Source organism: Eubalaena glacialis, chromosome 1 (assembly GCF_028564815.1).
Source record: "Eubalaena glacialis isolate mEubGla1 chromosome 1, mEubGla1.1.hap2.+ XY, whole genome shotgun sequence".
Taxonomy (NCBI): domain Eukaryota; kingdom Metazoa; phylum Chordata; class Mammalia; order Artiodactyla; family Balaenidae; genus Eubalaena; species Eubalaena glacialis.
The window spans coordinates 116,253,412-116,279,449 of NC_083716.1; the positions used below are offsets into that span (position 1 = coordinate 116,253,412).

A 26,038-nucleotide genomic window follows, 5' to 3' on the forward strand; every position below is an offset into this window, starting at 1 on the left:
TTAAATAATTCGCTCTAATGAAGCCTTTGAGTTGAAAGATATGTTAGAGATGATCTAGAGGATGTGTCTCAGTTGTAGACAGCGCCAGGGAGAATAAGGTAATTGTGAAGTTTACCCAGCTACCTAGTGACCCAATTGGATGGGGAAGCTACATCTTCTGACTCACGTGGTGCTCTTTCAAATCAGGCCATGCCACTTCCGCCAGATCCAGGGAAATAGAAACCATCAGCAGAGGGAGGCATCCCAAAGATCATCTTCTAATTTTCTATCTCGAGGCAGCTAACAGTGAGATGGTACTAGGATCTTTTAATTATCTGTGAAGGTCATTAGGTATGGAGAGGATCAGCCTCTCTTCAGAAGATGCTCCAGTGTTGAAAAGAGAAACGTTCTTCCTCACTGATAATCAGACCCTGCAAGTTTACCTTGGTTATAATCATCAAAACATAACATCTAATAAATATTTATTAAGCACCTACCATCTGTCGTGTGCTAACTTCCTCAATAGGAATTCATATCACTCCTTTTTCTTCTTATAAAAAATCCATGCACTTATTCAACATGTGTTGATCACCATTTTCAAAATGTAAGTTTACTTTAGTTAAAATTTAGAAACTCAGTAATGAAAGAGGGATATAAAATGTGTAAAAAACATATCACAGCAGTTGAGCATGGATCGGATATCAGAAAGACCAGGGATAGAGACCAGGTTCTATCACTTACTGATTATATATCTTGGGCAAATTGCTTTAATATTTTTCACATTTGTAAAATGAAACCACAAAAAATCCACTTCATAGGGTTATTTCAAGAATTAAAATAGATAACTATGAAAAATCTGGCACATAATAAATGCTCAACAAGTTATTGTTTTTATTATAGAGTATATGGATAACAAGGAAGAAAAGAAGTTACACAAAAGATATTCCTTAAAAGACTGGAAAATCTTGGTTGGCATAGTATTGATGGTTGCCTTTGTTGATGAGAAGTCAGGTGATATTTTTTCTTTCTACTTTTCTGTGTTTTACAAATTCCCTATAATCTGTAAACATTTTAAAAATTCTTTTTCATATTCTTTTCCATTATCGTTTATTACAGGATATTGAATATAGTTCCCTGTGCTATACAGTAGGACCTTGCTGTTTATCCATTCTATATATAATAGTTTGCATCTGCAACATTATTTTTTAACCAAAAATGAAAATTAAACATTATTGTCAAGATACTTACTGGTTCACATGTTGGTTATTTAGTTACACTGGTGAGAGGGCTGTGCTTTCCCAGAGCAGTGTCAGCCCTAACTATCTCACAACTCTTAGGAAACTTGGGGACCCACTACTGCCTATACAGTCTATGAGGGCTGCAGGGATATCTGGGTCACAAAGCACTGAAATTTAATACACATGCCATAAATTGACAAACCCAGGTTGTAAACACTTAATTTTATGGGTAAAAACAGACATACACAAAAGATGCTTCAATTGTCTTAATGGTTTTTGCCAGTCATCACACTGAGTTCAAAATCTGATAAAATTCACGTGCTTTCTAGTTTCCTGGAAGAATGCAGGATAGGTTTTTGCTGTTGTTCCAGGATGCAGTATTATATTTGCCTACGTGCGTGGAGTGAAGCACATTCACACAAAGCCTACCTAGAACACTAAGGGCGTATTCTGGGGCTGCCTGATCTTGCATTCACGTTGGGAAGCTGGCATTGAATGATCCATCCTCAGAGCCTCAGCTGTGGTTCTTGTGGTGTATTACACAAACGTAGTGTGCTTATAAGCCTCTACCATGTGGCATGTATAACTGAAGTAAATGGTGGCTTTGAGGGCATATCCTCACCCTCAAATCTTATCAGGCACGAGATTTCTATCAGACACATCACATGCGGCTTCTGTATGCTACATGCGTCCCTTTAGCCTTGTTCTTGATCTCAGAGTTGCTTTCATAAAGCCTTAGTCGATCTTTTATTTTGCATTTTAAAAGTATCATTATTTTTGAAAGATGTTTAGCTACTGCATTGTATTGATGCCATGAGGACAAATCTGAATGTTCTTCAGAAGACTTGCTTCCTTGGGTAAAGCAAGGCAAATTTTGGACCTTGTTACAGCATCAGGGAGAAAACTGAATAATAACTGGTCAGCATGGGGGATAATGGATAACCCCACGGGCTGACTTAGGAGTGGAGTGATGCACTGAACTAAGATGTTAGAGAAAATGTAGAAAGAAACACAGGGAAATAAAACAATTTCAAAGGAGAAGAGTAAACAACATAAGAAAACCTTTAGGTGAAATATGAGACATTTTTGTGAGAATTGGAGCATCGCAAATTCTCACGTGAGGGGTAAATTTTTTGGGTACTTCAAGGGCAAGTCTACCTACAGAATGTTCTAAACTTTTTGAATATGAGAGATGCTTTTTAATGTAATAAATTGTGTGGACCCATAAAAGAGAATAGCTGTGGTTTCAGTATTCTCTATTAGCAAACATGTAATGACAAAGTTAAATAAATGCTCACAAGAGCCTGGACCTGTACTTGAGATTTTGCAGTACTTCATACATTTGTGAGACAGGCTATTATGGCCTAAGCCTAGGCTGAGGAATCAAAAACCATGAACGTGCGTGTCCCTCCTATTTGTCTTCCCAACTCCCTCTTCCTGACATCTAGGGCCTCTCATTTTCTTTTCTTCTCCTTTCTTTTCTTTTTTTTTGTCTCTTTTTTCTTATTTTTCCCTTTTGTTTTATTTTTTGTGGGCAACAGTCATGAGTACAACAAATTGTCTCTTTGGAGAGGACCAAGAATTATCATTCTGTCAAAATCTGGACTAGTTGCACGCTTTTTAAAAAATATTTATTTATTTATTTGGCTGCCCTGGGTGTTAGTCGCGGTACACGAGATCTTCGTTGTGGCATGCGGGATCTTTAACTGCGGCACATGGGATCTAGTTCCCTGGCCAGGGATCGAACCCAGGCCCCTTGCATTGCAAGTGTGGAGTCTTGGCCACCAGACCATCAGGGAAGTCCCTAGTTGCACGCTTTTATGTGTGTGTGTGTGTGTGTGTGTGTTTAAAGGGTACTTTGTTTTTACCCCCAAAGTAAAGATCCTATCTCTTTCTCAAAACTGCAAAGAAAAAAGACAAAAAAATTTCAAAAGCACTTAGTGTTTATCGTTTTGTATCTAAAGAAAAGAAAATGTGTGTGTGTGTGTGTGTAGGTGCAGAGGCATACATGTGTATACACACACACATACACATCGAACCAAGTACACAAGCACACACTGACTATGGCAGTTCAAGTACGTTGTAGGGCCTCTCATTTTTAACCTAGATCTTAAAAGGAGGAAAAGAGATGAGAGGTGGTGACAGTTATCCACATCAAAGTTTCAGCTGCAAAGCCGCCCTGCTTGGGTCCCTGGAGTTGTACCCTGTAAGCATTTCTCTTATGTCTAGGCTTGGTTGGTAGAGGGCGCTAGAGAGCCACTGCAGGGCCACGGCGTTTAGCAGGCACTTGTCTGGGTTCCTGTCCTACTGGATGGTGAGTCAGTGCTGCACAGGTGAGCTCCAGCCCACACGTCCCCCACTGGTGGCAGCTTCCACAGGCGGCTCTCCCTGACAAACTTCTTGGCCATCTGCAGGCTGCAGGCTACCCTGGTAACGAAAGGTCAGGATCTCAGCCTGCGAGGTGGGCAGGGGGAGCTCTCCTGGCCCCCACTTCCTTCTCTGTCCACCCTCTCAGCCTAGATGAAGTACGTGATTTTTCACACTCGCTATTTCTGGACCCCTTACTGTCATCTCTTATCCAGTTTAGTAGTTAACCACCTTCTACTAGCTACTAAATGTTTCCTTTCAGACAACACGGACCTTGACAGATAGAGGTGTCTTCTAAATCCTGTGACAAAAGGTGAAGCGTTTCTAAGAAGCCAGCCCTGCTGTCCCACAAGGAACAGATACAGTGTCAGTCCCCTACTTATTCAGGGCCCTGGTGAGTCAACAAGGGACATTTATGTAAGACCACTGGGAACGTATAAAGACAGAGAAAAAGTTTAATTTTAGCTATGATTTTCCTAATCTGGAGCTAAGTTCTTGACCTGCTGCCTGTGGATAGACTTCAGGAGTGTCTATATGCCTCCAAAATGTTATGCAAAATAAAATGTGTTTATAGCTTTCTTTATCTGCTTAAAGGGTGTGAGCCCCCTGAAATATGAATAATCACTGATCTAAAATCTTTAGCGTTGTACTCGTAGAAGGACATTTATGTAACAGGATAGACATAATCATAGGATTATGGTCTTCACGGGGAATATACAATGAGAAATGGTGAGTAAAGTAGGACCATAAAAATCATTATGATGATATTAGTAGCTCTTAGTGATTCAATGCCTACATCATCCCAGGAGTCAAGGTACATATGTGACGTAGGTATGATGATTTCTACTTTGTAGATGAAGACACCGCAGCACGGAGAGATTAAGTAACTTTGTTCAGATTCTATAGATATTATGTGTTAATGCGGGGATTTATTCTCACTGTGTTCAGAGATCATAATCTCTTCAATACACAGTGCCTTCCTCTATGTACATTTCCTGACCATCAAGTATTCAACACTATGAGTGACACAGAAAAAATATGCTTATTTTGTGAAACTTACACAATACTTAGAGTGATAGGAAAAACTTTTGCAAAGAGCTAGGCTAGAATAAAATACACTGTCTCTGAGTAATACTATGCCCCCACCTGGAGCTGGTGCATATACCACGATCTGGCTGGTCCTGCCTTCCTAAGAACTTGGAATTGTCTAAGACGTGTTTTTTTCTTCAAAGCTCACAGCAAGTTCCTACCCTTTCATCACCTTCATGAAGTTTTTCCTGACTGCTAGCTCTATCATTTTTTCTTCTTAACTCTTGTAAACTAGGTTTGAGTCTGGCCAATAGTGTGCAGTGGTTGAGGGTATGGCAGTCAGAGGCACTGTGGGCCTTGCAGGTGGAGGACAGGGGATCTAGTCAAAGTCAGAAAGCAGAAGACCGTAGGGGGAGGGATGGAGTGGGAGTTCGGGGTTAGCAGATGCAAACTATTATATAGAGAATGGATAAACAAGGTCCTACTGTAGAGCACAGGGAACTCTATTCAATGTCCTGTGATGAACCATAATGGGAAAGAATATGAAAAAAGAATGTATATATATGTATGACTGAATCACTTTGCTGTACAACAGAAATTAACACAACATTGTAAATCAATGACAAATTTTTAAAAATACCAAAAAAGAAAAGAGAAGACTGTAAAAACAAATGGAAAAGCAGGATTACTGAGAGGCCTCAAGGTGGTAAAACAAACAAAAAGTGTCAAACCAAAAAGGCAAATCAGCAGAGGAGGGGTGACAATCAAAATGACAGCCAGGAGAGCAAAAAGCAGGTATGAGGACCTGTCCTAGGTAAGTGCATCAGGTTTGGATTCTGCGTTCTGAAACGGTGACATGGTACCCACTGTGTGCATGCTGGGGGCAGACAGAGGTTAAACGTTTCCCATCCATTATGTGGAATCTAGAAAAATGATACAGATGAACTTATTTGCAAAGCAGAAATAGAGACACAGACGTAGAGAACAAACTTATGGATACCAAGGGGGGAAGGGAGGGTGGGATGAACTGAGAGATGGGGATGGACATATATACACTACTATGTATAAAACAGATAACTAATGAGAACCTATTGTATAGCACAGGGATCTCTACTCAGTGCTCTGTGGTGACCTAAATGGGAAGGAAATCCAAAAAAGAGGGCATATATGTATACGTATAGCTGATTCACTTTGCTATACAGCAGAAACTAACACAACATTGTAAAGAAACTATACTCCAATAAAAATAAATTAAAAAAAAAAGTTTCCCATCCATTGAAGGCAGGATCACTTTCTCTGAATAGAGCAGATCCTCAATAACTGTATTTTGAGGATGGTGATGAATCAAGTGCTAAGTTGTATAAGTGTGAGGTTCACAGCAAGGAAAGCATAAGGGACCTGAGAGTTGGAAAGATGTTCTGGGGAGAAGATGGGATCATGAATGTGCCTGGACAGGGCCAGTACACAGAGCAGATTCCATACTACTCCTTTCCCAATCCCGTGATGGATGCTGCTTAGGAATCATAGCATCTTCTTCTACCCAGTCTGGACCTGGTCCCATGCTTCTTCCTAGCCCTGGGCTCCAGGAAGCCACAGACAATCTACTGAAGTTAATACAGGCAAGGCAGGGACACAGCAGGTTCACACTAGTACACCCTACTGGTGGTTCCAATTTCATAACTTTGAAACTTCCTAATTTTGGCTATTTAGCCGCAGAGCCCTTACGTCTCTCCCTGGAATGTAGGACTGCCTGCTTGGTTTCCAGTTCCCCTGGGCCTCCCCGCAGCAACTCAAGGGTCTATGGTCCACACAGCCTGGGGGCTCCAGGGCCCTGCTCCACTTCTGAGAGTCAGTGAAACATGTTGAGTATCACCCCGGTTTAAGATGTTGGCCCTACTTGTGAGCTTGGAGAAAGATGGTGAGTTTGTGTTTGAACCAACAGGAAGTGATGGAGAAAAGCAGCTCAGCGAGTATGGGAGAAACACAGAATGAAAAGGCAAGGCATAGAGGAGGAGATGCACAGAGTGAATTCCAGAAAGAGTAAATATTCTGGGCCTGGCTAGAAAAGAAGCCATGGTCAGAAACTGGGAAATCAACCTATAGATGTGAGGAGATGATTATAAAGGATTCAAAACCCAAGCAGGAAATTTGCCATCTGTCTTGCAGGAATACAAGAGCCAATGGCTGCAGAGTTTCTGTAGAGGTACTTAATCCCTACACAGAACTCTCAGCCATCTCCTTAAGCCCAGGAGGAAGAGCTTGACAGCCAGTGCCAGAGACTGGACATGCTGAGAGCCATGGGACAAGTAGGAGCTCCTGCCAAGATCATAGCCATCTTGGTGTAAGGAGATAGGCTCCTCCCAGACACTCTGACCTCCGTTGCCATCTTTCTTCCTCTTGCCAAAGGCAAGGATTTGGCCCAAAGTTCCTACATTGCAAGAGATACCCAAGAGAGGTGTATTTGGCAATTAGCAAACCACAAGGGGCCGTTTCTGGAAGACCTGATAGATCGTCTCCAATTCCCAGGTAAGCGGTGCTATTCACACATCTGCCCAAATTTGCCTTTTTTTTTTTTTTTTCACTTTGACATGACAGTCATTCAGGATCCTAGGAAAAAATAGCTGTATAATAAAAATGAATAAAAGCTGATGGTGTAGTGTTTCCAACAGAGAGGGAAGAAGGCTGTGAATGACATGGCCATTGACTATATATCATTGACTTTCCCCAGTCCTGAGCATAAAGTATCTTTTAGCAGAAAGTGTGGATAATAACGTCTGTGCCTGCCTACCTCTCACAGATATTTCATGACAGAGGAACTAATATGACTGGGGTCCATCTGTCATCCCTCCATTTACTGCCCTTCCGGCATTACCATGGTGATTTGTAGCATTGTCTCTAAGAGAGTTCTTGAAAGAAGATGTCTTCAAATGAAGGGACAGTCATGGCCGTTATTATGGGGGGAAAAGCATAAAAGGAACATGCTCAGCTCATTAGTTGGAAGTTTTGCAGAGAAGGACAGCACCTGAGTTGATTTCGACTTTCATGTAGCCCCATATTTCCAAAGGCATTTGCATATTCAAATGGCAGGGAAGCAGGAGGTGAAACTGGTGGATGAGTGGTTCCCTCCTAAGCTGTGGGTGGGTATGGAAACTGGTACAGACTTCAACAGTATGAATTGAGCCAAAAATGTGTAATAACTGACCCAACAATCTTCATTTCGGGTGATCCATTCTAAATTTCAGAAAATTATTTCAGTGTTATGTTTGTAACCACAATATTATTTAAGGCAATAAAAATTCAAACAACTCACACTTTAATGCAGTAGAATCTTGAATGAACTATGGTGAATGGACTTAATGTAGAGATTACATTTGTAAAGAGATTTAAAAGGTTTTGTAACAATTTTAAAGACACAGAAAATACTTTAAGAAAAAGATTAACCAAGAAAAGCAAGATATAAAATTGTCAATAAAATATGGTCTATGTTATATCAAATATACAATTAAAACCTGAAAATGAAATACGTGTAGATGAGAACTGTGTTTTTCTCTCCGGCTAGTTAGGTCTTCTGTATGTTCCAAATGGCATCAATAACACATAGAAATGCATATTTTTAACATTCTAAAGATGTTTTCTTTAATAACATCAAATAACGACCGAGCTAAGAAACAGTCACCTTAGAAAAGAAAGTCATAACACTGATTTAAGATAGAATCATTTTCAGAGAGGATGACCATTTCATTGTTATTTTTTTTAGCTTTGTCACATTATTCCTCACATGACCTTGAAACTATTTAGTTTCACTTTGCCCAAAGACAGAAAGAAAGCCACTTCTCTGGAAGCTAATAATTTAAAAATAATTTTTTCCAGGGTATGAGAAGCATACGACCTAGAAACAGGTGATGTGAATGTCAGACTGCTCAAATGGCAGGAATGTGGAGACAGAAGACTTGATAGGTTAGCTGCTTTTTCAAATAATTCCTTCCATCAAGGGAACGCATCATTTACCACGGAGCATACTCACAGAGATGAAACGTGATCCCAGGGACAAGCTGAAGAGATTACAGTCTTCACTAGACACCGGGAATTTTTCTCTGAGAGATTTTCATGAGCTTCTGGGTCACAGGCAGGTAAGACAAAGGTTGCTGTCACTATATATGTGTATGTGCACGGGCACATGCCCATACGCAGATGTGAACGTGTACGTGCTCTCATGTGTACACTTATCCTTATCTCTTGGCTTCTTCAGAGCTTTAAAAAATAAACAACCACACTCAACGAGTTGCATGGCAGCAGAGATGCAAACAGAAGACCATAACATTCACAAAAGCCCACTTAGTACACCTGTTACACCCAAGTCCACTGGGCAACATCTTTCTTAAATGCCTTATGTTAAAAGAGTCCATCATTTGACCAAATCTGGACTAAAGCTAGTCATTAAATTTCCTCAGATGAATGAGATCGATAAGTTTGCAATATATTTACCCAAAACGCGCTTCATGATTTCTACAGTGTGGGAATAAACTAAACTTCAGATTCAGGAGGCAAAACTTGAGCTGTCTCCAATCTACTTTTATTATTTGTTGGGATCATAAAATGCAAAAACTCTATGTGAGTCATTGATTATATACCTAAGATGACAAACAAATATTGGTTTGCATGCCAACTTCAGTTGAATGGATTGGTAGAAATGTTCCTTAATAATACCTTCAACGTATTGGGTGCTTTCTGTGGACCTTACATTGTGTTAAACACATATTTAATCATCACAATAACAGGTTGAGGTAGGGACTATAATTGTCCCATTTTACATATATGAAGATACTGAGGTTTGGTAAATCGCCCAAGGCCCCATAGCTGAGTGAGCTGTTGAGTGAGATTAGGAATCTAAGTGATTTATCAACAATTACGTAACTGTTGGTGCTGCCAGGGAACAGTGGATTGAGAAGACTGCAAGGCTTCCCTCTAGGCTGAGTGGAAATGCATTTGGTGAGGGTTTAGCAATTTCAGCCATGAAGTTGGGGGTATCATCATACATGCTTTAGCCATCACCCATCCAGTTATTTGGAGACAAAGGCACAGGAGCAGATTTACATGGTCAATTAGCTCCAAAGCCAATTCTATAACCACAGTCCTGCTAATGGCCGTTTGCCTTTATCTCCCCTCCCACTGAAGACAAAGTCAAGGTATATGAGCATTTCTCCTATTCCTTTATTTTAAATGAGAAATCATCATTTTAGCACCTACAATTAAGCCAACTCCCAGATAATCACGTTACTCTCCTTGCCTCTGGGAGAGGGGATGCAACACTCCAAAAGGAGAGCTCCAAGAAAGCATCATTTCTTATGAAGTGGAAGCTATGAAATTAATCATTTTCAGGAAACTAGCAAGGCATATATTTCTTATATTATGTATATAATAATCCACATTACAGGTACTGTACACACACTTCAATGGGCCATCTATTTTCTGATTGTTTGTTATATGGTGCTGTATTAGCATAGGGTGGGAGAGTTGAGGTAAAACAGTGAGGTACTTTTTATGTCTACTTTACGCTGTGAGTTTTACTGCGTCTCGGGATGTGTAAGGTTGTATTGTAGTCAAATCGAGCTATAAAGACTAAGTTGAATTATCCCCATGGAACAGATGCTAAATCTCCAGGGGGTGGGCAGGTCCCACAAGAAAGGAATGACAAATTGCAATGAGGATGCTGCATAAATGCAGCCTGCTGGAGAGATCTGTGCTGGATGAGGCCAAGGCTGGTGCTTCTGCGTCTTGAATCACCTTTTGTAATTGATGGGTATCACCTTACCCTTGCTGCCTGATTTGTGGATTCCCTGAACCTCCTGGCTCAACTCTGAACTTCCCCACACTCCATAAATGTGAGAGAGTCTGTGAACACTGGAAAAGGACAAAAACACCATCCCTCTCAAAAGTCCTTACTTAGCACAGCTGTGGCTTAGTAACTTGGAACAAAGCTGATTTTGTAGCTGGTACCGTATCTTTGGGGAAACTTTAAGCCTGAGTAGGGGAATAAAAGAGTTTGTACTTGTAATTAACAGTGCAAACCATTCCTTCCCACATGGAATTCCTAAAGGAAAAAGATTAGGTGTATAAATGCATGTGTGTGTGTGTGTGTGTGTGTGTGTTTCTAGTGATAGGAATTTTCACCTAAGCAAGGAAATAGAAGCAATTTGTATGAAAAATAATGGGTTTTTTCCCCCTTTGAATTGAGAAGCTTAAAACTAAAGGTTCTCTACGTACAAAGTAAAACAGTTTTCCTGAGATTTTTTTCCCCAAGTACATTAGTGATAAATGGATTCTTTGTGCTTTATATTAACAACACTGCCAATTAAACTCTGAGGAATAAAGTATGGTAGCAAAGTTTTAAGCAGCTTGGTAAGTGCTCCAGTAGCTTAAAAATCAATGAAACATTTATTACAATTGTGGTTAGTGATTTTCTCCAAAAAGGAGATCATGAAGGCCACCAATATTCAGAAATTCATGTTTTTCTCCTTGTTCTCCCTGATTTCCCCCTTTTTTGCTCTGTATATTCAGTGACTTATTATTTAATATATCTTATCATTTAATATATTTTCTAACACATAATGTATGTTTGGAGTTTTTTTTATGAATGTTGCCACAGTATAATAGAGAAGAACAAATCTGACTCCATATTGGATCTGTTTTTTTTTTACTTTAACCTTTGTATTCTATTGCTTTTGCTACAAGTTAAGAATGTTGCCCATAGCCTGAAACATACAGGACAGCCCATTCTCAAGGCTCTGAGCTTTAAAGTTATAACACTTTTCCATTAATATAGATAAAAAGTTGCAGAACATAGAATAACATTTGTCTTGTTGGAAGGTTATAGGAATATCACGACCTGAACTAAGTGGACAGCTGCAAGGACAAAGGATTCTGACACCAAGAAGTTTGCACCAACCAGCCACACTCCCTCCCATTTTAGTATAAAAGAAGCCTGAATTCTAACTTGGAGAAGATGGTTCTTTGCGGCACAAGGCCACCATCTTCTCTGTCTGCTGGCTTTCCAAATAAAGTCACACTTCCTTGTCCCAACACCTTGTCTCTAGATTTTTTGGCCAATCATGTGGTGAGCAGTACAAGCTTAGACTCGGTAACAATAGAAATTGCAGTTATTTATATCTAAGGCTCAGGCTCTCACACTTTTGAGGCCCAGTTTTTGAACAATGAAAGTGAGCAATGTTTTCTTCAGTTCCTTGTGGTTTAAATTTGTTTCACCAACTCTTGTCAGAATGAAGTTAGTGCTGTCCTGCCTTTCAGGTGCGTTGATATTCATGACATCAGTCTAAGCCAAACTCCTAGTAGTGTTTGAGCCCACTGTTTTAGCAGATTAAATTCAATGAAACAGGTAAGTTATGAAATATTTTGGGGGAATAATATGGGAGAGTGATGGGTATGAATATGCTTTCCATGGTTCAAGTCTCCTTATCTAGACTCAAGCAAAATATCATTAGCAAGCTAGTGCTTAGTTTAATTAGATAATGAACAACCTTAGTACATGTGGGTAACATCGTCAAGAGTCTTGAGCCTGAGCCAGGGACAACCCTTTAAAACATTACAACCGTCAACCCAAGTGTGACTGTCCTCAAGCAAGCCTGTTTCACACCCTGGAAATCAATAACTACTTAAAAAAAAAGTGTTAACATATGGAACCCCCAAACATAAAATATTTATTACAGGTTACACTTATCAAGGGAAAAGTAGACCTCAAGGTCATTTAAATTCCGGTTTGCCAGGTAGTCCAATGACCAGATTGCAAGGAAAATCAGTATTTGCCTGTCAATGATAGGGTGGTCTACTCTTATGAAATGTTTTAAAATAATGTGAGTTTAATGGACTTCTGCTTCTGGGAAGATGGAGTAATGTGATTTCCTCTATTTCTTCCACCAAGTACAACTAGAAAACCCTGAACATTATATATAAAGAAAATTTAGAAAGACTCTAAATGGTGGAAAGAAGAAAGCAAGCATGTATTAGGATCTTGAGACCCAAGGAGCAACGTTGGAGGTTTCCCTAGAGTTTTCTTTTGCTTCTATATCCTAGACTTGTTGCTGAAGAAGCCAGCAACCCAGAGAGACCAACTGGGGCAGACAAAATATTAGCCCCCATTTAGAAGCCTTGTCTTTCAAATCCAAGGGCCAGGAAAGGAACAACAGAATAAGGCAGAATACATTTAGACAATAACTGCTCTATATCAGCCAACAACCTTTAAAAAAACTATGGCCACACTACCATCCAGCCATACTATAACAAGGTGCCCAAAACCTCCAGCCAGGGAGGTGTCAATGGAGACCAAGTATGGAGCCTGGATTTTATTCCTTGTCACATAGTAGCAAGCTTCTCCCCTTAGTATCAATGATGACCACATGCCTAGTGGAGTCTTGATGTTCACCTCCCCCTCCCAGGCAGTAATAAGGGAACCCACCCACTCCCTGCAGGCATGGTGCCAGAGATGGCTTGAGAGAGTCAGAACTTTAACCACCAGAGTCCCCCCCCAACACACACATGCTGTGATGTCACTGGAGGTCACACAGAGAAGAGTAACGAGGTTTTCCTACCCCTCCCAGTCAGAGAGTATCCATGAAGAGCTAGCAGGGAACCAGAATGCTCACCCCTCTACACCTAGTAGTAACAAGGAGCCTCCCTTGTCAATGGAGGTTTAGTGGGAAATCTGGATTCTACCCCTGCCTACCAATATTGAGGCAAAACCCACCTTTCCCCTACTGGAACAGTGTCAGAGGAAGACAGCTAAAATATAGGATTAAATAGGATTCATCATAATACCTAAAATGTTCAGGTTACAGTAAAAAATGTCTTTTTATACCAAGAAACAGGAAGATTTCCGATTGAATTAAAAAAGACATTCAGTAGATGCCAATACTGAGATGACAAAGATGTTAGAATTATTTGAAAAATATTTTTAAGCAGTCATTATAATGAAAATCCTTCAAATAACAATTGCACATTTGAGACAAATAAGAAAATAGAAAGTCTCACTAAAAAATAGAAAGTCTTATTTAACAAGGAAATAGAAGATGTAAAGAAGAATCAAATGAAAATGTTAGAACTGAAAAATACAATATCAGACATGAGAAAATAATGAATGTGCACAGTAACAAAAGGAAGGGAATAAGAAAAAGAATTAATCAACTTGAAACTCTAACAGTAAAAACTACCTAATTTGAACAACAGACAACATAGACTGAGAAAAAAATGAACAGAGGAACAGGGACCTGTGATTTTATAAGGAAAGATCAAGCATTCATATCTCTGGAATTCAGGAAGGAGATGAGAAAGAGAAAGGCTGAAAAAATACTCAAATAAATGGCAGAATACTTCCCGAGTTTGGTGAAAGATGTAATCCCTCAGATTCAAGAAACTCAGTGAAACCCACACAGGATAACCCAAAGAAGTCCACACCATGACACATCATAGTCAAACTTCTGAAAACTAAAAAAAAAAAAAAAAAAAATACTGAAAGCAGTAAGAAAGAAATTACATCTTATCTGTAGAGGAAAAAATCAAATAACAGTGTATTTATTTGTCACCAGAAAGCACTGAGGGCTCAACATTTTTCAAATGCTGAAAGAAAACAACTATGAACCCAGAATCTTATGTCCAGGGAACAAAGGCTTCAAAAATGAAAGAGATATCAAGACATTATAAGATGAAGGAAAAGTTGGGGAATTTGTCATCAGTATACACACCCTAAGAGAATGGAAGTTCTTTAAACAGAAAGGAGATTACAAAAGAAGGAATCTAGGAAAATCAGGAAGGAAGAAAGAACAACAATAAGCAAAAATATGAGTAAATACAATACACTTTACTTTTTCTCTTGAGATTTCTAAATTATGTTTGATGGTTGAATCTGTCACACGTTTGAGCCCTAACATACCAACAACTTCAACAGCCGAAAAAAAAATACTGATATGATTCTAAAAATATAGGGAGAAAATAATAATTAAGAACATTATATAATAAACTTAATTAAGATAGTTATATAATAAACAGGGAAAGGTAAAGGAACTTAAAGGGATGTAAGGTTTTTACACTTCACTAAAATTGATGAAATATCAGTAAACTGTAATAAATTATATGTATATAATATAATACCTAAAGAAACCATTAACAAAAGCTATACATAGAGATATATTCAAACACAAGATAAATCAAAATAGAGTCCTGAAAATCATTCAAGAAACACACAGGAAGGTAGAGAAATGAAATAAAAAACAGAGAGAACAGAAAAAGAAACAAACAAAAATATATATTTGAGCTCTAATACATCAATAACTTTAACATTACATGTAAGTGGTTTAAATGCACCAATTAAAAAACAGAGATTGACAGAGTGGATTAAAAAACATGACTGTACTATTTACTGTCTACAATAAACTCACTTCAAATATGATATAGGCATATATATTTATATTTATATATTTTTTCTTCCATTCTTTTACTTTTATCTCTATCTATCTGTCTATCTAATCTATCTAATATATAACAAAAGAAAGCAAGAAAGGTTATATTAATATCAGATTAAGTAGACTTTAGAGCAAAGAAAATTATCATAAAGTGAGAAGAACATTATATAATGATAAAAGGGCCCATCCACTAGTGACACATAGCAATCCTTATCAACCCTGTGTTTGTACCCAACAACAGAGCTGTAAAATATATGAGGCAAAAACTGATAGAACTGGAAAGAGAAATAGACAAATCCTCAATTATAGTTGGAAATGTCCACACCATTATTGATCATCTACTATGTGCAAAGCACCAGTACTGTGAATGCAGTAGTGAAAAAGAAAAAGTCCTGGTCCTCATGAAACTCATGGTCTATTGGGGGAAGACAAATACTAATTAATTAAAATTTTTTTAACTTGCCAGCATAATAAGTAGTACAAAGGGAATCTCAAAAACACCAAAAATGTAACCTCTCTTCTTCAAAATGCCCTATTTTTTAACAACAATAAGTAGACAAATATATAATTCCAAAGGTGTAGAATTTAATAGAATCTGTGGTTCTATTGTTGCATTTCCCAGGGATAACAAAGAGATTCATGTCAGTCCAGTATAGACTGCAAACCCTGCCCACAGATGGCACAAGCTCACAGCCAGGAAGATAGAATTCTGTAGGTGCCTCTAATGTATTTATTTCTCCCCAAAGCACAATTCACACCAATTCAGTCCCTGCTTTGTCTCCAGTTTCACCTGGGAGTCTGATAAGACTTCCAAGAGTGTAATGTAAACATATTATGAGAAGGGGTCAAGGTTAGGATGGGGAAAGCAAGACTTACCCCAAAGTGTTAGAAACCATCAAGCTGAGAAGGATGCTGACTTACCACGGTGTAGATCTGATGCTTCCGCCTTTTAGCCAGGTCAATTATGTTTACTCCATTGTAGTAAAGGTTTTCGATACATCCGTGGAAGTTTTTCTTTAAAAAGGTCCCAGGTTTGCCTGGTACTGGAATTCCTCCAAAACTAAGCTTTATAAGAAAGAAAAAAAGTCAACTCTTAGTTATAAGCTCTGAATGAACAGGAAAAGGAAAGTAAGCAAGTGAATTTCAGAAGATTCAACTGTAGCATGAGCCAAGTGGCTCAAATAATTATAGATGCCACTTGATTACACATTTAAAAGGATACTGATTAGGCCACGTAAAAATAACTATAATTGCTTGCTTTTTAAGAGCTTATTTTACAAAACTGTTTTACTTCCTTTCTGAACCCTTCTAATACTAAATAAAACAATAATTTACAGAAGGAGGAAAAAAAGAAAAGAAAATCAACATCTTTATATTTATCTCTTATGCAAATATCTGAGGACATACAAAGAAAAACCGAGGGACAAACAAAATATACCTCTATTCAGACCTAGTTTATTCTGCATTGTACCAAAAACACCTTATGAACACAGTTGTTCCCAAATTACTTTTATAAAGACGAAAAATAGGAAACAATTCAAATATCCCATACATTTAAATAAATGGAGGAAAAAATCGAGAATTGATATGATAGACTCCTACTTAGTTAATAATGGTGCTGAGTAAACGTTTGTTATAAAGTGGAAAATGAGTGGAATGTTGATTGAAAAACGCAGGAGTTATAACTGGGTATAAAGTATGATGTCAACAACAAAACATGTGCTTACAATTTAGACTTGAAGAAATACACTGAACTATTAATGATAGTTGTCTCTGGGAAGGATATGGGTTACTAGTTTTCTCTACCACTTTTCTTTCCAGTAAAAATTACTGCAAATTACTTTTGGAATGGAAATATTCTTTTAAAAACAAACCTGATTTGGTATGAATATTCCTCCTATTATACAAGAGAAGCAGAACACTTTCTTTAATCATGTTTATCCCAACATTATTTAATGAGTAACCCAGTTTTTCTTCACTGCTTTGAAATGTTACCTTTAGCATGTATTTAATCTATCTGAATGCTTCGTGTATTTCAGGAAGATTTGTTCTCCCAATCAGAATGTCTTCGCCGCATATGAATGGCTACAGATAAAGCAAAGCTTACTTCCAGATGTCTACTTTTTTCCCCCGTAAGTTCCACACTATTTTTTAAAAATTGTTTCTTTATACATTGTAATATATGATAAGAGTGATTAATTCTGCTGCCCACTTCTATTTACCATTGTTTTACTCTAGATAATTATTTGATATTTTTGCCTATTTTAATTTTAAAGTTTAATTTCAAAATAATTTTATTTAAAATAATCTGTTAGAATTTTGAGAATTTGTTATTTCCATAAACACATTTACTTGGAGAAGAATAAGCATTTTTGAAATATTTCATCTTCCTATACAAGAACCCAGTGTCTTTTTCTATTTTCAAAATAGTTTTGGTAAGGCCCTTCACTTAAGGTTATTATTTTATTTCTCTCGTTCACATATTCATCATTAACTTAATTCCAGTGAATTTCAAGCATTTAAAAATTTCCATTGTATGGAATCTAAAAAACAAAACAAAACAAAAATGCAAACAACTCATAGATAAAGAGAACAGATTGGTGGTTGCCAGAGGTGGGGGAGTGGGGAGTGGGCGAAATGGGTGAAGAAGGTCAAAAAGTACAAGCTTTCAGTTATAAAATGAATAAGTCACTAGATGTAATATACTGCGTGGAGATTATAGTTAATAATACTGTATTGTATATTTGACAGTTACTAAGGGAATAGCTCTTAAAAATTCTCATCACAAGAAAAAAATGTTGTAATTATGTGTGGTAATGGATGTTAAATAGATATAGTGTGAAGATCATTTTACAATATATGCAAATATCAAATCATTATGTAATACATCTGAAACCAATATAATGTTATATATCACTTATGTCTCAAATTCCAGTGTAAATGAATTGTTTTCATTAATTAAACATTTATCAAGTAAATTATATACGCATCCTACTGTTTTCTCTATCCAGATACTCGTATATTAAATAATGTACGTTTTAGTTAATTTCATACAACTTTTCAAGGAAATAATCAGATGACATATTTAAAACACTTTACTCTTTTCAAGCCAAATTATATACATTTTTTTGTTTCATTGTCCTGATCAAAACTTTCTAAAATATAGCCAAAACTTTTTAAACAACAATAAATAAGAATTATGGTATAGAAATTTGGAAAAAAGCCAAAAACAAACAAAAAGGAACAGTACTTTTGTATATTTCCCAGTACATAGAATACTGATTCTGAATCCACATCACATTAGATATCCTTTAATCTCATTTACACATAAATTATTTAGTTGCTTATTTTTTGTTTGTTTGTTTGAAATGAGAAATGAACGCTCGGTTTTATCTATTGACTGGTCTTTCAAAAATTCATGTGACAGGATACAAGATATTTTACATTTAATCTATTGATGGGTTGAATTATATTAATAGATCAGAAATTAATAGATTCTCTTTGATTGAACCACACTATTTGTCTTGAAGTATATGTGCTCATATTTTAAATAGTAAATGAATTTGAGCTCCAGTTTTCTTCTTTTGCCAAGTGTTTAGATCATGTCTAAATGTGTCTCTGAGTAAAACTCTGGGAGTTTTATCTTTGACTCTATTTAAAAATGACTCATAACTCTTGAGAAATATTCTGGAAAACTGAAAAAAAAAATGAACTTGTTAATTCCACAAATACTTTGTAAAAATACTGCTCTGATAACTTCCTTGTTGACTTATCGCAGTATTCCAATGTTTTCAGTTTGAGTCATGTGGATTTAAAAAGATTCACTTCCCTTTTGTAATTGTATAAATCAAATTTGTAAGGTAAAAATAAAGTTGATTATTTGTTACTTTTGTTTATTTTTAAAAAACTTTATTATGTTAGAGCAGTTTTAGTTTCACAGCAGAATTGAGAGGAAGGTAGAGAGATTCCCACATAACCCCTGCCTCTACACACGCACAGGACCCCCCGTTACCAACAGCTTCCACCAGTGGTTTACTTCTTCCAACTGGTGAGCCTACACTCACACATCATCATCACCCAAAGTCCAGAGCCTACGTTACGGTTTACTTTTGGTATTGTACATTCTGTGGGTTTGGACAAATGGAAAATTACATGCATCCACCAGTACAGTATCATACAGAATAGTTTGCCTCCTCTAAAAATCCTGTTCTCTGCCAATCCATCCCTCCCCCAGCCCCTGACTCCAATCCCTGGCAACCATTGATCTTTACTGTTTCAATAATTTTGCCATTTCCAGAATGTCATATTGTTGGAATCATACAGCATGTAACCATTTCAGTTTGGCTTCTTTCACTTAGTAACATGAATTGAAGGTTCCTCCATGTCTTTTTATGGTTTGGTAGCTCATTTCTTTTTAGCTCTGAATAATATTCCATTGTCTGTATGTAGTGCAGTTTGTTTATACATTCACCTACTGAAGGACATCTTCGTTGCCTCCAAGTTTTGACAACTATGAATAATGCTGCTGTAAATATTCATGTTCAGGTTTTTGTGTGGACATAGGTTCTTATTCTTTTTTACAATTTATATAATTATAAATATATCACTATATATAATTTATATATAATGAAAATTTTATTCTTTTAATTTTTTTGGCCATCTTCCTCAATTTTCGAAAAAAAATAATGTTCTACTTCACTCAGCTGTGATTTAGGAAAATATTAGTCACGGGGCAATATTTGAAAAGGAGAGAAGAAAATAAAAACCCTTTCTTTTAAATAGCAAAAAAAAAAAAAGCATTTGAAGGATTTGGGGTAGAGCCTTTTTTAAGTGAAATAGTATGGAGGACAGTATATATTATAAAACTGTAATTTCCCATTACATGAAAGGAGAGCAAAACTCTTTCTAGTCTGGGTGGAGGATGTTAGGAGAAAATTGGTGGAAATAAGAGTTACATGGTGTGGGACCTGCTCTTTGGGTCTCTCTGGGAGACTGAAATTTGATGAGGTTTGGATGAATGAGGATGGAGGTCACAAGATAGATTTTGGAAAACGCAGGGAGTTATTTCTCCCCTGATTCCTACAACAATGATGACTGTAAGCCTATTAAAGAGGCTTCAAATTCAGCATGGCCTCAGAGCAAAACTTGGCTGGAAGACAGACAGGTTAGCAATGGCTATGAGAAGTAGCAACATGGAAGTTTCTGAGAGCTGCTTCTCAACGGCCTGATCACTGAACCACTGTGTGAAGTAGGCTACTGAAGTCCCCAGGGCTGTGAAAGCAGGATGGGGAATATGGATGGACTGAGGATATAAGTGTGTCAAAGGCTAGTAGCTGATACGGAGGTCCAAGTGTCCAGGTGACTGGACCTCACAGCCTGAGGCCACTGCAGGTACCAAGAACAGCAGCTGCAGAGGCTGACACTTTACCCCCATGCTGGGCTATCCACAAGCCCACAGCCAGTGATCTGCCCATGGAAACAAAAAGAAGGAGCAAGAAGGAACCCCGATATAACCCAGTATTTACACAATAGTACAGTAAGTTTTAAATAGGCATTAACTAGTTATCATTCATCAACACAGTTAGATTTTTCTGCTATCAGGGGAAGCAGGGGCCGATAAGCATATTGAATTCAGGTAGGGAGAAGAAGCAAAATTGCATTTCTGCACGTTTGAGTATGAGATTAAATTTTTAACCTGTTTTATATTTTAAATTTTTCATGTGGTTGAGAATTTGAGGCCATAATTGTACTACTGAATTATAGATTTAGTTCATTATCAGATTAGTTAGAATGGAAAAACTTGCTTCATATATTACTGATGTTCTTTCCTGCATATATAGTATTGATTTTTCTAAATACTTCATAAACACTTGTAGGCTATACTTGGTATATACCTACTCATTTTACATGAATAATTATATCCATCAGATCATTTGCATTCATAATTTTATCTGATTTATCAAAATTGTGTGAACAAAAATCAAAATCTTGCCCTTAACTATGTTTTTGTCCATCAAGCCATCCAGACAAGGATCACTGCTATGCATGACCTGGGACGGTCAAATGATTATAGCAAATGTTTGCAAAAATTGAATATTGATCATATTCAAGCTCTTCTCCTGCTGAGTTCAGTTGGCATCTGAGTCTCACCCAAGTTCCCAACACCGGCTTTTCTCCTTGAACTCTGTCCATTAGTTTATTCTTCTAGCAACATAACTGGAAAGCCAATAACCACTTCCTTCAGCCTTGCTCTTGGGCCTCTGAGTCCCAGAACAGGGCCTCTGAGTCCCTACAGCTCACGTCAGGACAGTGTCAGTCAACATCTAACCGCTAGAAATGAACTGTTTTGGTTTTTTGTATTTGATTGATATTTTATTTCATATATACATCTGTTTAGTATAGGTGTTTTTAATTAGAAGCCACAACATTTAGTACTTTACAATAGCCTTTATCTTTTTATCTTAATTTTTACTTTCAGTGGTACAAATTTTTCTACCTCTGTTTCAGTTTACATAAACTTAACTGGGTATCTTTGTCCCCAGTTCCAACGTTAAAAAAATACTCATTTTGGTGTTTTCTGCCATACGTGTGTTAATTGAAAACCACATATCATATGACTGGTGTTTGTTTATTAAGCAAATATGAGACTACTTACCACTTGAGGGAATTTAGAAAAAGTTTTTAATAATGCTATATTCTTTTTTTTTTTTTTTAATTTCTCTGTTTTTTTTGGCTCTTTGGGTCTTAGTTGTGGCACTCGGGGTCTTCGTTGAGGCGTGCAGGATCTTTCATTGTGGCGCAGGCTCTTCGTTGTAGCATGTGGGCTTCTCTCTAGTTGCGGCACATGGGCTGTGCGGGCTCCAGAGCATGTGGGCTCTGTAGTTTGCGGCACGCGGGCTCTCTCGTTGAGGCGCATGAGCTCAGTAGTTGTGGCGCGTGGGGTTAGTTGCCCCACAGCATGTGGGACCTCAGTTCGCTGACCAAGAATCGAACCTCCGTCCCCTGCATTGGAAGGCGCATTCTTTACCACTGGACCACCAGGGAAATCCCTAGAAAACTTTTAAGTGTATTGCTATAATTATAAAGATGATCAATATTGCTTTATTCTACTGTGTTTGTTAATTTTTGATTATTGTCTCTTTTATGCTTTTTGCTATGTAGACTATGTAATGTTTAGTCTTTTTTTTTTTTTTACATCTTTATTGGAGTATAATTGCTTTACAACGTCGTGTTAGTTTCTGCTGTATAACAAACTGAATCAGCTATACGTACACATATATCCCCATATCTCCTCCCTCTTGCATCTCCCTCCCACCCTCCCTATCCCACCCCTCTAGGTGGTCACAAAGCACCGAGCTGATCCCCCTGTGCTATGCAGCGGCTTCCCACTAGCTATCTATTTTACATTTGGTAGTGTATATATGTCAATGCTACTCTCTCACTTCGTCCCAGCTTACCCTTCCCACTCCCTGTGTCCTCAAGTCCATTCTCTACATCTGCATCTTTATTCCTGCCCTGCCCCTAGGTTCTTCAGAACCTTTTTTTTTTTTTTTTAAGATTCCATATATATGTGTTAGCATACAGTATTTGTTTTTCTCTTTCTGACTTACTTCACTCTGTATGACAGACTCTAGGTCCATCCACCTCACTACAAATAACTCAATTTCATTTCTTTAGTCTTTTTAAAAAACTGACTTGGAAGATAATCCTGTGATTATCTAGCTTTTTAAACTACAGTTTTGGATTACTGTCTACGAAGCCCAGATTTGTTGTTTTTTTTTTCTCCAACCCCAACTTGTTTTGCATTTTGATTACTTAAACTATTATTATTATCAATTAATCTGCACATTTATTTTCCCACTTTGAAACTCTTTTTTAAAGAAATTCTATTTTGTGGCAATTTGTTACAAAATTGCATAAATTTTTGAGCTGTATCAACATCCATCTTTAGCTTTTCACAGTGAAGTGGTTAAAATCACTGTTTCAGGAGCTTCTCTGGCTGGATTTAAAACCGGATCTGCCCTTCTGTGGGACCTTGGGTAAAATACCTAACTGTTGTGTGATTCATTTTCCTCATACATAATATGAGGATAATGATAATACTGATCTCATATAAACAATGTAGCTTGATTGGATTAATGTGAAAATTAAAAGATTTCCTACCAAGGACCTACTCTATAGCACAGGGAAGTATATTCAATATCTTGTAATAATAACCTATAATGGAAAAGAATCTGAAAAAGAATAGATACATACAATAGATATATACGTATGTATACTTATGAATCACTTTGCTGTACACCTGAAACTAACACATTGTAAATCAACTATATTTCAATTAAAAAAAAAAAGATTTCCTACACTGAGACATTTTGAAGGGCTCATGGCATGTAGCCTTTGCTGTTTGCAGGATTGTTCTTACCAGCAACAATTTCTCAGTTAAGAGGTTCTTCCAAAACAGTGTTTTGCAGGCTTATTTTCAGCAATTTCTGAATAAAAACTATATGGATACTAACCTTGCTAATATTCTGCAGTCTGAAGTTTGCTATATTTTACACTGATGTTTTACATCAATAGCAATTAAACTAAGTAACTTTTCTTTTTTGAATTAATAAACAAACACACATTTTCTCCAAAGTCCTGTAGAAGTTTCCTTCTGGTTTTCAGATTTTCAGAACACTGGAACTAAATATGTTGTGTCCTCCTTTGAAAAGGTCCTTTGATCATTTCTAGCTTGGTATTTATTTGAGAGGGAAAAAGAAAAAAGAAAGAGAGAGAGAACTTGCTAGAACTATCTGATCAGTATCTATTTTCAATGAATTTTTTCAAATTTAGGAAAACTGGTCATTGAACTGTTGAGTGTCAAATTTTACGTCACTTGTTCTTTGGGTAGGAGGCATATTTCAGGCTCACATTCTTCTGCATTCTTATTCAGTCGGCATTCTAAAAAGCATTGTTTATTTATTTAATTTCCTAAATGTCTATCCTAAAATTACAGAGCTTTTCTCGGTTACTTCAGTGGCTGTGTTGTATAAACTATTCTTTTTAACATCTCACAAATATATCTCTATTGTGTTTATAATTGCCCCTGTACTTCCTTCAAACTTGAATGAGTCTCCTTGAATTAATCTTTGTTTTTAAGTCAACCCTAGCTGTATTCTACAAACCTCTTCATTCACTGATTTGTTTGTCTGGGACACTGATGATATGATTTTGCCTTTCCATTCAGACTCAGGCATATTTCATCATGGGGCAGATACAGATGATATTGAATAGAGATTATATTTCAGGGCACATCATTTGCATGAAGTAGCCCAAAGGCATTCAGTATATGCATCAGAGAGCTGGAAATCCAGTTTCCATTAGATCATGGGCTCCTATAACACACAATAGTTGTGACACTATAAGGGAACCAGATGCCCTGAGCCAGTTCTCTCCAGATAGCAATATGACAAATTCACTTTTTTTTTTTTTAAAGTCCTGGCTTAAGTGACATCATCTCAATAATCCCTACCCTGATCAACATATCTAAAGTTGCAACCTGTTTCCCTCAGTCTTTGAACTCCCAATCCCATTACCTAGATCTATTTTTGTTCTTTCTATAGCATTTGTCATCTTTCTTACTATGTAATTTATTTACTTGTTATGGGTATTGCTTATAGCTTGTCTCTCCTGCTAAAACAAGCATCACAAGGGTAGGTGCTTGTTCTTTTCATGGACATATTCCAAGCACATAAAATGATGCCTGATACATAACAGATGCCGAATAAATATCTGTTGAATGTTTTGGTAAATCTCTCTAAAAAAAGTTTCTCAAGGACACAGACCACATCTTGTTCGTTTTTGAATATTTAATGCAAGAGGTATGACTCAAACATAAGAGATTCAACAAATAATTGTTGAATCGGATCAAAAAAGAGCACTAGCAATTTACTTCTAAAACCGCTTTACCTTATTGTCATTTTTTTGTCAATGTGGCTGCTTTCTTTTCTTACTTTTCTTATTTGTTTGCTCTTGGAAAATTGCATGGTGAGCCTTTTATTGATCTTAGTGGTCAACAAAACCAGGTGTTAGATTGTAAAGTTTCACTCACAGTCTGAGTGTCTTGGTCCATCTGGGAACCTGATGGGTTTTCTGGTGTCACAGGTGGGCTCCAACTGGATGAATCCCAGGAGAAAACACACTTTGATGTTAAATGTATGAGGTCCTAGAAGCTGCCACTCTCTTTTCCTTTGATCTCATTCCTCTTCTATTGTCTGGAATTTGCTTGTCTCTTTTTCAGTCTTTGATGTTACTTCTCTGGCAATGAGTTCATTATTGGTTTTTTTCTCTGGCCCTGTTTGAATTTGAGAGTCTTCTTGTTCTAAAGATTCCTTTTCCTGTCAGACTTGGATTTCTGATACATCTGAAGTTTCTCATTAGTGAATATTTGTCTCACTTTTGTTCTGATAGCCTATTTTGTAATGGAATATATATGAAAAAGGATCCAAATGGCTGTCTTTTTTTTTTTCCACACTTTAAAACTTGCACCGGCTTGGTGTTTGTTGAATTATACATAGAGATTATGGCCCTTCTGGAGGAAGGCTGTCAAAGGTAGATGAATTTCTGCCATTTCAAATGAGACCAGAAATCCCAATTTTCTGACGGTACCTCTTGATTTTTAAATATTGGCCTGAATTCAAAGAGTTAAAAAAAAATACTAAATGGGCCAAATAAGGTGAGGGTAGTCCAAATTGTTCCCTGTGTGACCAATTTCTGGCTTCTGCTCTACTGTTTGATTTGATCAATGACTCAGATTGGAACTTCTTTGGAACTTCTGATCTCTATAACTCTTAAGGGGGTGTAGTGCATATGATCTCTTATTTTTGTCCCTACTTTGGGATTATATATTGAGGTGAGGTGACTTGTTTTCATATTTTCACTTCTTTATTCCTTCTATACCCTATTCTTTCACAA

The 26,038-nt window shown here is 37.2% G+C and overlaps 1 protein-coding gene across 1 annotated transcript in view; it reads right to left on the minus strand.

The window, feature by feature from the left end:
- The window catches only part of CNTNAP5 (contactin associated protein family member 5), an 877,159-nt gene that overhangs the window by 397,505 nt on the left and 453,616 nt on the right, over window positions 1-26,038 (minus strand). Inside the window, exon 7 of the mRNA XM_061199178.1 lies at window positions 16,004-16,147. Coding sequence (XP_061055161.1) covers window positions 16,004-16,147 — 144 coding nt within the window. The remainder of the gene's footprint in view (window positions 1-16,003; window positions 16,148-26,038) is intronic.